Source organism: Calonectris borealis, chromosome 2, assembly GCF_964195595.1.
Source record: "Calonectris borealis chromosome 2, bCalBor7.hap1.2, whole genome shotgun sequence".
NCBI classification, from domain to species: domain Eukaryota; kingdom Metazoa; phylum Chordata; class Aves; order Procellariiformes; family Procellariidae; genus Calonectris; species Calonectris borealis.
In genome coordinates this window covers 83,490,792-83,505,669 of record NC_134313.1, presented here as the reverse complement: position 1 = coordinate 83,505,669, position 14,878 = coordinate 83,490,792, and the positions used below count along the sequence as shown (strand labels likewise).

The 14,878-nt window shown below is 40.5% G+C and overlaps 1 protein-coding gene across 1 annotated transcript in view; it reads left to right on the top strand.

Annotated features, from left to right (window-relative positions):
* Nucleotides 1-14,532, top strand: part of ANKH (ANKH inorganic pyrophosphate transport regulator) — a 104,135-nt gene extending 89,603 nt beyond the window's left edge. Inside the window, exons 9-12 of the mRNA XM_075142483.1 lie at nucleotides 10,094-10,223; nucleotides 11,242-11,365; nucleotides 11,951-12,050; nucleotides 14,282-14,532. Coding sequence (XP_074998584.1) covers nucleotides 10,094-10,223; nucleotides 11,242-11,365; nucleotides 11,951-12,050; nucleotides 14,282-14,398 — 471 coding nt within the window. The 3' untranslated portion in view covers nucleotides 14,399-14,532. The remainder of the gene's footprint in view (nucleotides 1-10,093; nucleotides 10,224-11,241; nucleotides 11,366-11,950; nucleotides 12,051-14,281) is intronic.
* The last annotated feature ends 346 nt before the right edge of the window (nucleotides 14,533-14,878 follow it).

Genomic DNA, 14,878 nt, shown 5'->3' with positions numbered 1-14,878 from the left:
GTCCAGTTCATCCAGATTAAAGCAGTAGTTCATCTTCCCCTGTCCAAGGTCATGCTTACAGCTCTCCTCAACAGCAGATTTTCCCTGAATATCTCCTTTTCTGCTTGTGAGAATAATTGATTCCCCTTGTGTAGTGCTGACGAGCTTCAGACTCAGAGTAGCTACTGCAGTGTATCCCTCCATTCCTGGTATTTGTTGCTTGCTTTCAGGAATACCTTTTTATAACAAAGAAGAACTTAGGCATGGCTAGCAATTGGCTTTAAGAAACAGTACAAAATGCATTTTCTTCAGAACCAAAGTACTGTATAGCATTATTTAGCTTTCCATGTAGTTTTTCCTCCCAAGTTTAAAGATGAATGAAGGGAAACGTGAACAGGAACCATGTTTTTCTGCCACCATATATACCTGTGACATTCAGTGTCACAGGTCAAAAAGCAACCAGAAGTTTAAGCCATTGCCAGAGGCCACTGGATTTGTGTTCAAGGTTCATTCATTTTTTCCTATCTTTTATTGGCTGTCTTTATTTTACATCTCTGCATTGCTTTATTGTCAAAGGTTACAACTGGGCTTTATTAGAGTCATGGGCTAATAGGACTGAGAGGCAGTAAAATCCACAGGAAGAAGTGTTGCGGCAAGAAACTGGTCCCTCTCAGAGGACACAGCCCCAGCTGCTGACAGTGCCAGTACCTGGAATTCCCTGGGTGACTGAGTTCAGTGTCATTATCTGTCGTGAGTATACAAAGAAGGGAAATTAAAAAAGGGGGACAGATTTCCCCCACACTCCCTGATCTTATTTCATCAATGGCTTCATTACAGCCTCGTTGTACCAAGGAGATTTCACAAGTCCTATCTAGAATATTCACATTTGAAAAAATAACATTAACTTTTCAGACTAAATCCACATTCTTTATACTTTACTGTCATACATTATATGGATGCCAAGGACAGCTTTTAGAATAATGCCACCCATCCAGCGGATGAGTTTGTTTTCACTGCTTTGATTTTGCCTGTCTCTGAACTCCCAGATTGTTTTTTTATCTTCAGGCTGCTGGCACAAAAATAACAATTGGAAAATAACATGTTGGCAGACAATCGCTCGAGAAGCTTTTTACCTTTTCAAGGTCAGGTTTAGTTCCTGTTTCAGTAAAAATTATTTCAGACATGAGTGGAAGTATTCCTGCCTGCTCAGGAAGATGCTGGACCGCCAGAGGCTGACTTTATAAAATCCTCACAAGGGCCTTGAACCATCCGTGGTACCGCACTGAGCCTTTGTCCCGGAACAAAGGATTTCTGTTTGCTCCAGTGAGGTGGAGACTGATGTGTCCTTCATGATTGTTCAGGTTTCACACAAAGGGTCTATTCTGCATGAGGAGCTGGAGTAAGCAGAAGAGGAAGGGTCAAAAATTGTCACTGCAGCATGTTTCTGCTCAAACTCTGTAATTGCGATAGGAGGGAGCAAGGGCTGCAGAAAACTTAGGACAGAAGAAATTTCAGAGAGCCTAGGAATCTGCCGGCTTTGGTTTATTCAAGCTTTTTTGAAGTGAGGCTGTACTTAGTAAAATATTCTGCTTTCTGTGAAAAATAAAGCAGCATAATTCAATGGGGAGATATAATGACTATCTTTTAAACAATTTAGTGACCCAACTCAGCCTGAAAAATACCACCTGAGTATTTTCAGCAGCAGTTGGTGAGAAAGCAGATGTGGCATCATGTTAATGCTATCAGAGAGTCACTGTGTTGTGCAGCTGCTGGACCTAGCTTTATTTCTGAAGAATGTCGTGCTCCGTCACTCTGAACTATAAGGAAAGCTGGGGGAGGCGTGGGGAGACTTAGATCTGTAGAAACCAATTATTTCAGGAGAAGATGTGAAGTTAGGGAGTTTTCCTGCAGGCAACCTCTGGTTTCTTTTGCTCCCCCTGCTGCTTGACAAATTTTTTGACGTCTGTTTTCAGCTTCACACCCACCCTTCACAGAACACAAAGTTGAAAGAAATCTATACTGACTTGTGTGCGCCTGAGGGATAATTGCTATAAGAGAATGTCCTTGTGATTCAAGTCATCAGCATTATGATAAACCGCTTTCAAATATGACTGCGGTCTGACATTTTTACTGCACACACATCCAGGGCTTTTTGCTTCATAGGATCACAGGATTGTTCAGGTTGGAAGGGCCTCAGGAGTTCATCAGGTCCAGCCTCTGGCTCAGAGCAGGGTCAGCAGTGAGGTCAGGGCAGGTTCCCTGGGGCTTTGGCCAGTCTGGTCTTGAAAACCTTACATTTCCCACAGAAGAAAAGGACCCACTTTCTACCCGCTTCAGAATTACAGGACACATGAGCACATCATCATGATATCCCAACAGAGCATCAGACTGTGGGAACCTTCAACGCCTCCATTTGAGCTGGTCAAAATTATTTCTTTTTTTTGTCTTAAAAGCTGTATATTAAAAACTTCTCAAAACTGGGGTGGCTTTGCAAAGACCACTCTCTGACATGATTTACAGCAAAGGTAGCATAGGATTCTGCAGGTCCACTCTGGTGCGGGCCAAGCTGTGGTATGCAGAAAAGTTCCATAGCAAGACAGTGATGCTGGCCTCTGATGTCATACCATGCCCAGCAATTCCTCCACAGCTTCCAAAGAACTTTATAATTGTTTATAGCAGTGTGCTTAAAAAAAAACAACTAACAAAAAAACCCTTGGGTCTTTAAAGGTGTCGTGGTTTAACCCCAGCCAGCAACTAAGCACCACACAGCCGCTTTCTCACTCCACACCCCGCCCCCCAGCAGGATGGGGGGAAGAGGATTGGAAGGGTAAAAGTGAGAAAACTCATGGGTTGAGATAAGAACAGTTTAATAACTGCAAAAAAAAAAAAAAGTAATAATAATATATATTGTAATGAAAATAAAAATAACAGAGATAAATAAAAGACAAGTGATGCAAATTAAAACAATTGCTCACCACCAACTGACCGATGCCCAGCCAGTCCCTGCGCAGTGGCTCCCCAGCCAACCTTCCCCCTAGTTTTATTGATGACCATGACATCATATGGTATGGAATATCCCTTTGGTCAGTCGGGGTCAGCTGTCCCAGCTGTGTCCCCTCCCAACTTCTTGTGCACCCCCAGCCTACTCGCTGGTGGGGTGGGGTGAGAAGCATAGAATCATAGAATCATAGAATCATTAAGGTTGGAAAAGACCTCTAAGATCATCGTGTCCAACCATCAACCCAACACACCATGCCCACTACACCATGTCCCTAAGCGCCTCATCTACACGTCTTTTAAATACTTCCAGGGATGGTGACTCCAGAGTCACCAAGGCAGAGAAGGCCTTGACTCTGTGTAAGCACTGCTCAGCAGTAACAAAAACATCCCTGTGTTATCAACACTGTTTCCAGCAGAAATCCAAAACATAGCCCCATACTAGCTACTATGAAGAAAATTAACTCTACCCCAGCCAAAACCAGCATAAAAGGCTGTGATTATTGATTATTTTCATCTTAAACTCGCATGTGATTTGCTATCAACAGGGAATAATGTCTTTATGATAAAACAGACTTTTTGATTATTGGTCCACAATAAAACACAAAATGCTTTATTTGTGTAAATTGATGAGTGGTTGGATCTCCTTCCTTTGTAAGAACCCTGTTGAACATTTTCCACGTTGTTCAACTATTTGAGAGACTGCACAGTGGAATGAGTGCTTCAGGAGGTATTAGGAATTTGTATTCTGTTATACAACTATATTCAACATGGAAATACACTCCAACTGTGGTCTGAGAAGGGGTGTAACTAATAGCTATTTCTGTACGAGTACGTAACAATTCAAAACTGTTGCTACTTTACTCTTCATGAAAATACAGAAGAGAAATGCAGTTTCTTTGAACGTTAAGTTGCTAGAGTAAGTTTTTCAGTGACAAGCCCGAGTACTACAGAGTCATTTAGAGAACTAAATTTTTAAGGTCAGTGAAGGTATGGATCTGGAACAGCCATAAGAATAGCACTAACAAATTCAACAAAATATTTTTTTTCCAACATCTTGCAAAATAAGATGTTGAACAGAGGAGTCAAATTCAGTTTTTCGCATTGATGCAAGTTAGAACAAGATATTCTTTTGACTTACAAACATATCTGCGAGATCAGTTCATCTTGTAAGTGTGATACAAGCTCTAAAAGGAGACAGAATTATAGAAGTTCTGCTTATGTGAGAAAGAGGGAGCCATGGAGATGTTTGGTATATCAGATCAGACCATGTAAGACTCAGGCTACTTTTTGATCTGTTTATTGCACACTTCAAAACGCAAAATCCTATGACTTATATTCTTCCATATTAATAGAACTGATAAACTTAACTGATCCTATCCCAAAGATCTGAAGTGCAATTCAAAGCTGAGATGTGTAATAAGGTGTGAAATAGTTTTCCTCTGCCCTCACTGGGCGCCACATAGATAAATGGGCATAGAGAGGTCATGAACAAGGCATGGGTTAAATTAGTTAAGATGCAATCCTCAATACATACACAGAACAATATTTTGATGGTAAAACACCTCTCTTGGACAGTCATACTTCTGCAAATATAGCAAGTTCAATAAATGATAGGAAACATCTGCTGAGAGTTGTTTTGCAGGAGAAAAATCTGAACTGCATTTCATCACAGAAGAACTTTAGCAGGTTAACAGCACCCTTCCTCATCGTAAAATCTGTTTTCCCCATCTCATTCCAGGCTCGTATACATTTAACCCATTTTTAAAAACATCCATTTTGGATTCCGTAGCTTCTTTCTGAGGAACATAGAGCCATATCATGTCTTTGTCATCAGGCAGTGTTTCTTCTAACTGGACACTGCACTAAAGTCTAGAAATGCTGTACTGTTGTTCATAGCTCACTGGAATACTCTTTTGTGCCTTATATTTATCAATGAATGTCCCAAAAGACAGGCAGCTTTCTACAAGTGCCTAAAAGCAAATCAGTCTAGCACCCTGCAGATTAGTATACACATGACAATAGCCTTTGTTAGCATAATGTATTATAATGCATTATGTAGTGAGTCTCTGAGGTTTAGTAATCCCTGTCAGCAACCAGAATAAATGGAAATAGCTTCCAGGAGATGCAGAGCCTATGAAAAGACTGTTAGTTTTCAAGAACTACTAGCATTCAAACTCCCACATGCAGCATCTGAAACAAAAATCTCATGGACAGTCTTTCGTCACAGTCATTTGGAAAGTCAAATGCATTAAGCGTGCTTAAGAAAAGAGATTAAAAAGAAGCTGGACTGAGCACTACCAGTTTGATACTTTCCCTGGCGAAACAAAGATTTGGTGCATTCTCTCAGGCTTGTTGACAGCAGAAGTTTTTGATGTGTAACCTTTTAATATGCCTAGATACTGAATTTGCTAGCTGAGAATAGCAAGGTTCCACATGAAAGTAAGCACACCTACTTACGGAGAGTGTCTAAGCCACAAGAGAGAGGTTTTTTGACTTTTTTCAATGCACAACTGGATTGGGGAAAAAAAAATCGCTAATATTAGATATTTTGTATGCACAACGTAATGCTGCATGGGATGAAGGTGCACCGCAGTCACTGAACTGCCAGCAGCTCAGACCACGCAGCCGGGGAAGGGCATCTCTTACTCTGCACTTGCCCAGCTCTTCGTGCCCTTTCTTTACGCAACCCCCAGTGACCTTTAGCAGGGTACTCATCTAGCTGGAGCTTTGATCCGATCTAGTACAGCTGTACTGATTTTCTTATGCCACTGTAAATTACTGACATATTTAATAAAGTCTTTCAAATTTTACTACTGTAGATCAGTTAAAGACATGTTAGCCAATAGCACAACCCTTCAGATCAGTTCAAATGATTAAAACACTTTCAGAAATACTTAGGCTACTGTTTTTATACAGAGATAACACCACCATAATAAATATTACTGTCTTTACTCAGGCCTGCATATTCTCTGTAGTGTTCCACTCTCCTGTTTATATCTTCTTTTTTTCCTGTGTTTTTAAAATACTCATCACTGCTCAGTTGAAGTTCTGTTTAAATGATCAAAGGCTTTAACAAAACTATCCTTTAATATCATGCTGTGCTGATACCATAAGATAACAGAAAATCAAATCAATTCTGTTGCTAGAATTCCACAAGCAAAATCCTTACTCCCAAAGCATTAAAATGCTTCGGCCTCAGCAGAGTTGCTGAGTACAGTATTCATTACTGTATATAGCCATTGCAGCCAACTGCAATTGCAACCTGAAGCTGCAATGTCATTATGCATGCATGTTGCTAGCCTATGCTGAAGCATTTACTGTTTAATCTTCACCTCTTGGTTAGATTAAATGAAGGTATAACGGTAACCCTACCCAAGCCTATTTATTCTATTTTTAACCTTGCAGACACATGCAGAAAGACATAAGGGGGAGGGGGAAACAAACAGTGTTTAACTAAAAGAAAGATAGGAGACATACTAAGACATACTATAGGTAAACCTACTTCCTAAAATCTTTCCTGATCTGAGCCCCAGGAAGTTACCACTGCTTACTCCAGTAGATCCCATCTCTAATTGTGTGTGCCATGTTCTCTGTTTCACTGGACTGCTTGCATCATTTCATCTGTTACCATCTTCTCCGATCTCCTTTCTGACCAGTCCTCACCCTTTACCAAGGTAATCACAAACATCATACAGACCACTCAGCATCACAAAAAGCTAAGACTTCATCCTATTTTCAGTATACCTCATCCGTAATAAAATCAGTAGCCAAAATACCTTCCCTCCTTTGCATGTTTAGCGTTACTGTTTTCCTGAAGCAGAGCCTGTTTTTTTCACTACATTTTGAATTTGTCTTTGAAATAATATGGAAACTTCCGAAGTTGCAAGTGCTCTAGAAGTTAAATTGCAGAGGGCTTGCATGATGCAAAGCATTAATTTCTTTTCCTAAGGCTTTGTCCCCTGCAGGCAATGAGAATATAATCTGCTCATAAGATGACAGAGAAGAATCTCTTTGCAAAATGAAACTGGTTATCAATATTGCAACCAAAAGATGGAAGCATGCTGAGACAGAAATAGAAGGTCCTTCTGCTGCCATGCCTCACCTCCTCAAACTGCTTATTCGTAAGCTCAGCAGTTACTGCTGTCTTTACCCACCAGCTGCTATATAAGAAGTGCTCTTTGAAGCCATTTATCAGCACTGACTCTCTGCTGATCAGGGGGGCAGGGAGTGGGGAGGACTGCAGTTTGCAACAGCTGAGGAGGAATGACTGCATACCACCTGGGTGTAAGTCACTACCTCCGATTTGCAAACTGACCTTCCTCCCGTAGGAGCTGGATGGAGATGGAGTCTGTTCTTATTAAGGCCAGAAACAAACTTTAACTTCAAAGAGAACAGGATTGAGAACAATGCTTTTGGTCACTTGTTTGCTTGCCTGTCTAACCATGTTAGAATATTCTTTTAAATGGCTGTTGAAGAAGGAAAGACTGCACTATTTGCCTTTTGCTAGCAGTGGGCAGACTCTGCTGTCAGCGTAAATGTATGGAATCTTGCAGCAGCAGTAACTATACTGCTCAGTAGGGTGCTAATGGCGTTGTGCAGTACAAGCAGCATAAAGGTCTGCTTTCATGAAAACAGCAAATTATAATTGAAGAGTGGACACCTTTGCATCTTATTTTGTTTATTGGACTTTGAAGAAAGATTTGACAAAATATTCCCTGTATGGTTGCTTTACAGGTCATTTGCAGTAAGAGTACAAATCACTGCAGTCTGCCTAATGGTGTTTGCAACAATGAAAGAATTTGCTCTTGTCACTGTACAGTTACTTTTTAATAACTGGATTCTCAACCACACAACCTTCTCTGCTCTAGATTGTCCCCTCTGCTTCAGCTGTATCCTGTACAAGTAGTCTGGCAGGGAGAGAGAAGTGCTGGCTAAAGCAGAAAAAACTCTGTGCTCTGTTCATTTGTCTTCTGCTCTTACCTTCCTCCACGTACTATTCTCTGTATCAGTGATGGAGATACACCACAGGACAGCATCAAATTAGTCAAGTAAAGCATTCAATTGTGAAAAATAAATGGTGGTTCCTACCCTAAGAAGTGGAGAAGAAAACCGAAGATGAGCCTTTTTGCAGGAAGGTGAAATGTTTTGTTCACTGCACAGGCTGTCAGAACACGAGACCTCCCACAGGCCACTCGGTCACGGACCTTGGGAAACTTCTGCGGTCTGGATACTTGTAGGCCAAATAGAAAGGACAATCTCTGGCACACAACCAAAGAATGAGAGTGAAATCCCAGCTGTCTTGGAGGTGGTAGGACTTCAAAGACTAGCTTTAAAAGCCATCTGAACATGTAGGGATGTGACAACTGGATAGTAAGAGAAGAGCTAGATACTATGATGCTAGCTTGTAAGCTTATAAGAGTCTTATGGAGGTTATAGAGTCTTACAGAGCCATCAGATTGTACAGCCAGTGTGCATAATTTACCTGGTACACTGGTTTGTAACCTGACAGAGGAGTGCCAGAGCATTTAAGGTCCCAAGTTTTGCCTCATTCAGTCAGCTTGCTTCCTTAACATCTGCTTTACTGCAAGAATAACAGGAAGAAATCACTTTAAATCACAAAACCAAGTTAAATGACAAAGTAGTTATACTTGAAAGGATGTCTGGTACCCCTTCTTACAGGAAAAGTCCTGTAAGGGCTGTGGGCACCGTTCTTCAGCGAGTGCCTTGAACTGAAGCTGGACCTGCCAGCTGCCAGGAGCCCCCTCAGCCCAAACTGAAGCCCTGCCTCAGGACTGACCAAAAAACTAAACAGCGTGTACTACCGCTGTACCATTTGCTGTGGGTTTTTTATGGAAGTTTTCCTTTCATGTATGGACTAAACAGCACACTCTTTAAAATAACAAGACTTGGTGAATTTGTGGCCTGAGGGCACCGTGTCTGCAGGACTACGCTGAACACTTTTGCCTTGGTATCAGGCATATTACATACCAACAGTACTAGTATCAGCAGCGTGTTTAAACCCCTCGTCTTAGATTTAGGTCAGATCTCTGGGTCTTAGAGTACTTCAGATCTTTAGTTATTAAAACATTTGATAATCTGTAGGAATATGGGTGTCTTAACCAGAGCAAGTACTGTAAAAGTCAAGTTTCTTACTGTTTTTGTAACAAATGGACCATTTGCAGGCACCATAAAAATTCTTTCTATATGCGTCAGTCTTGGTATGTGAGGAACATGAAGAGTAGGAATTGCTTCTGAAGTTAACATGCTTCTCTTACTTGTGTACTCTGTGTATTTGCATGCAAGCTGATTATAAATATACTATGTGTGCACTAGAGTCTTACTGCATTTAAATGTTTTAAAACGTCTTTAAATTGTTGCAAAACAGTGCTTGAGAATACATTTCTCAAAGTAAAGGAAATTAATTCTGACTGTGTTTATGAACTTTGCTTGTGATTGTTTCTTTTCCAATATTTTTGATTGATTGATTGGAGAGAAGTGAGAATCTGTTTTCCACTCTTTATTGAGAACAACAAAATTGGTCTTGACTTTTGGAGTGTTCAGCATTCTCAACTTAAGTCGAAGACAAGAACTGTTGGTGGTTGGGATGACTCTCTGAAGAGCCTTTTAAAACTTTCCCTCCAATTTCTTCTTGATTACAGTCAGACTGAACCGTAACATTTGAATTGTTAGAATCCAAACCCAGCAAACAAATACTCTGTTAGGTTTGCATGCATGTGTGTTGTTTTTTTATGACTGCTTCCTAAACTGTTGAGACAGGACTATTGCTTAACATGTAAGTTTTGTGGTTTTTCTTCATCAGTGTATGTGCAAAGAGGCAGAAACATCAAAGAATGGTTAAATAAAGTGATTAAAGTTAATCATAAAATATGCCTTGCCTTAGTGATGATTAAAACCTTAATCGTTGCATTTTACAGATCCCTGAACACTGTAGAAAAGCAAACGTATTTTTATTACTTTGTATCCGTCTTCTTCCTTCATTTAATACCAAAAATACCCATCAGTAGGGTAAACAAATGTTTTAGACCAGGAGGGCCTATCTTTTGCTGTGCTACCCTTCTGAAATACAAACATTTCTTAATTTTGTTCTTCCTAGCTCTGTTTTGTGATGTTTTGGACGCCAAACGTATCAGAGAAGATTTTAGTTGACATAATTGGAGTAGACTTCGCTTTTGCAGAGCTGTGTGTTGTTCCTTTGCGCATCTTCTCCTTCTTTCCAGTTCCAGGTAAAAAACAAGAACATAAAACTCTGTAACTTCAAAACCAAACCTACTGTGAGGTATGGTCATAGAGTCTGGCGTGGCTGTACACACAAGAGTGGCTAAATGTGTGCCTAGCATAAGAAACACAGTTTTTATTGAAGTTGGTGTAGACCAAGACTATTTACATAGGTAGTCAAGATACAAATGTTGCAGTAAGAGCAGTCTGTCATTAGGCAGATTTCTGACTGTCAAAAGTCTGAATTCTGTCTGTTGTAGCTGACCAAGAACACACACATGAATGGCAGTAGCAATACATGCATGCCAAGACTGAAATTAACTGTTTGGGATAGCATCTAGGACCAGCTCCACAGTAACATCACCTCCATTAGTCTCCCCTTCTGCTGCCAGACTCAGTGGCACTTTCAGATACCGTCACAGCATAAACAATATAGAATAAAAGTTAACGCCCATATTCAAGACAGAGGCAACCTTGAGAGCACAATCAAAATGTTTCCCCTCAAAAAATTTCTAATTTCTGTAATCAAATGCTACATCATCTAGTGTTTTCTGCTTATATGACAAGACAGTTTTGTAATAAAGATAAACTCCAAATATAAGAATAGGTACCTGTAGATATTTTTTGTGACTAACCGTAACACCATGTACCACACAGGAGCTAGAGGGAAAATTTTCCTTGGTATGATTTCTGTTTAGGGAAGGGATATTCTTTTAATCAGAAAGAAAACAGAATGAACCATCTAATAAATCAGTTGTAAGAGAGCAGCTCTCAGGAAGGCTTGCTGTCTATAACTGGCACTTTGTTTTTTCAAAAATCAGTATATTAAAGCAATTTGGACACAAGAGCTACTTCATTTCTAGTAGGGCTTCCCAGTGTGCAAAGTTACCAGAAACAGGTTTCACCATGGTTATTTCTGAACAGTGCTCTCTGCATGAAAAAGCTTCATATGAGATGACTGATATTTTTTTACTACTCCCGCCTCCCTTTCTTCCCATCCCCTCCTCTTCCCCTGTTTATGAACAGTGACGGTCAGAGCGCACTTGACTGGTTGGCTGATGACTCTGAAGAAGACATTTGTGTTGGCACCCAGCTCAGTGCTGCGGATTATCGTCCTCATCACCAGTCTCATTGTGCTGCCTTACTTGGGGTAAATCATTCTCCTCTTCACAGAGCTGATGGGCTTGCTTCCCTCTTTATTCCCGTTTCCTGTCACTTAGCTGAGTTTGGGTAGCTCAGAACATTTTCCTCAAATACTAACCATAATATAAAGCCTAAATAGTGTCAATATCTGGAAAAGAAACATGTACAAATTCACAAGTATCACTTTGCTCTAGGCAGGCATGACAGTGATGCCTCTTTTGTAAAAATAGGCAAATGTCAGAGAGGCAAACATGTATCCTACGGGGAATTTATTTCCATTCTATTAAATGCACTGTTAAGAAAGGTAATGGAAGAATATCTTGTTTATAAGGTAAATAATCTGATCTACAGCACTCTGTACAAGGCTTCAAATTCTTAGCCCATAATTTGACTCAGAACGTTTCTTTTAAACAGTGAAGCCATAAAAAACTGAAACAAGTCCTTTAAAATACCAGTTATTCTTTTTGCCAGTGTATTATGTCTTTGAAGGAAATGTTCTAACAACAGATTGATTCTATATGCCGGTGGAAATATAATTGTGAATTATGCATTCTCACACAACCATGACTACTTTCTTTTATGCCGCCCACAGAGTTCATGGAGCCACTCTTGGAGTAGGATCCCTTCTAGCTGGTTTTGTAGGAGAATCCACCATGGTTGCAATAGCAGCCTGTTACGTCTATCGGAAACAGGTAAGAATTAGGCTCTGCGGGATCTGATGAAAGCAGTTGATGAATATGGTGGATTTTAGTTCAGATTAAGAGTACGTTTTTGAAATGTAACTCCCCAGCATCCCCGCTTACTGAATTTGGTTTGTTTCCCCATGCCGTCTCAAGAGTATGCAACTTGGGAATTCTTTGGGTTGAAATAAAACCAAAAGGTGCCCTCCAACTGCTAGTGGGCATTCAGGCCGTGGGACCAGGCCATGGGACATGCTGGTCTGCAGTAAACCTCTTGCCCTTCTAAGCATGTGTATCATGGATATCATGTCCTTACCACCACCTGTTTTGCACTGTAGATCTGCTACTCCAGTACAACATAGCTTCTTTATGTAGACACAGGAACTACTCATCCAAGCTTATTATATGTATGTGTATATGTACATGTACATGTACATGTACATGTGTATGTATATGTATGTATACTTCTATTTCTTTATAAAACCAGCTCTGCTGAAAATGGGCAAAAAGTGCAGTTGCTTATTTTTTTTGTCATCTAAAGAAGTGGCTTAAAACAAGACATACTCCTACAGCAGTAGAGGGTAAGAGCTTACAAATACTTAAATAGGCAGGGATTTCTCATAGGCATACTTTCACACACTACAATCCTGCATGTACAGAGTAGTAGTGGTACATGGATTTCAAAGAATATTCCGCTAAATATTGGCTAGGTGACTGCATACGTCACAGTACCTGCGTGTTGCACCCTTGCAGTTACATGTTCAAGGCACTGTGTAGGCACCAGGCGCAACTCCAAGCAGAAATGGGATGGTGTGTACGTCATTCCATGGTGCAGAAGGACTCTGTGAATGGGAGCAGAAAATATAATCTATGCATTTACTTTTTTTTTTAATTAGACGTCTTACTAAAGGCCAAGCAAAGATGCCCACCACTTCTATTTTTAGCAAAAAAATACAGATGGAATATCTAAAAGCCTTATGTTGGAACAAACTAAAACCAGTTTTGATATGTATTAACAGTGCAGGCCATGGCAGTAGACCGAAGTGTACAAGGTTCATAAGAAAAAAGAAGACCTTGATCTCTGTCATGATTAGTCTGTCATGTTTTTCTTGAGCACCAAAGAGTAAAACCTGGAGACACTGAAATGGCTGTTCTTGGCCTGTGGTTTCACAACATGTATCTGTTTGGACTGACCTCCTCATCGCTTGTTTGTTACAGGAGTAGCTCATAGAGCGTCTCTGGCCAGGGACATGGTGCTTAATTTTTTGCAGTGATGAGTGCAGGTAGTAGTAGTAACTGTGCCAACCTAATTTATTCCCTTACTGGAATTGGTGTGTAGCTGACAGCATCGTCTCAACAGCCGATGTGACAGTGGCAGAGCCAGCCGGTAGCTGTATACACCAACTTTTTTTCACCTGCAGTGGTAATAAGCGGGCGGCGTTTGAGAGCTGCAAATCAAGTGTTGTGTAGACACCTCTAAAATTTCGAAACTCTGATATGCCCAACTCAGCTGAATCAATAATACCTGTGGGGGATTTTTTGTCAGCTGTACAAGTGTTTTCTGTAAAACTAGTCAGCCTGCTGAGAAACGGATAATAAGGAACAGATGCTTCAACTTGTTTTGTAGTGGGGCTGAATGCTTCTTAGCTCTACTAATCCAGGACATCCTGGATGAATCATAGGACTCTTGAATGCCCTCCTGCTCTTGCTAGCCAAAAATACTCTAATATTACTTGGCGTTGGTGGGGTGGGGGTTCACAGTGGATCAGCAATATTAAGAAAAGCCAGAATGCTCACATCTTGTAAATTCCTGAAGTTTGACATTTGAGAAATTAGGTTGCCACCTCTGTCTCCCTCCCTAGAGCAGCTTATCTTCTCTCACATTTTGTTTGCTTTTCTTATTTTTTTAATAAAAAGTCTGTGACGTAAAAGATTCCAGATGCTCTCTTCCCTCCAGTCGTGCTGAAGTCTGTTTTGGATGTTGCTTAGCATAAGAAATGCCTCTATTATTGCATTTATGTTAGAAAGGAGAAAGCTGAGCCCCAGGAAGGTTATGGAAACCTTCTAAGTTAAGAGAACTTATTAGTGACAAGTCATGAATATGACATAAATATTCTAGCTCTTAATAATGTACTAAAAAAAAGTAAATTACTCGCACCTCGCTTCTCCCAGTGCCCAAAGTTTGTAGGACTGTGTTCACGCACCACTTACTGATAGGTTTCCCAATGCTTGTTTCCATCTAGAAAAAGAAGCGGAATGAGAATGAAGCAGCTACAGAAGGTGAAGACTCTGCAATGACCGACATGCCTCACACAGAGGAAATGACAGACATCGTAGAAATGAGAGAAGAGAATGAATAATAAATGGGATGCAATTGTTCTCTGCAGGGACGATTGGAGTGACACTTCAGCATCTTGTCGTCTCTCATACTTTTTTGTTTGTTCATTTTTATTTTTGTAATAAAGAGGCCTTGATTTAAAAGGTTTCAGATAAATTCTCTAGCATACTGAGTATGCTCTCACTGATGAGGGACCTAAAAAGAGGTCTTTGCTTTTTTTTTTTTTTCAATTGAATTTGTTTTCTCACTCCATGCAAACATAAAAGATACAATTGCATCACTGTAGAGTCTTCCTTACTTATGCATCCACCTTCTCTGGACAATCTGCATTTGTCAACCAAAGCCCTGCTCTCTGTGCATGTGTGTGTGCGCGCGTGCATGCGCTTGCACGCTTGCACACGCACACGCACGTGTGCCACTGGCTCAATGCTACTGCCATAATCCTACTCCCTCCCCTCTTTCCTTTTCCTTCCTTTTCTTTATGAGAAATGTTAAGGAAAAG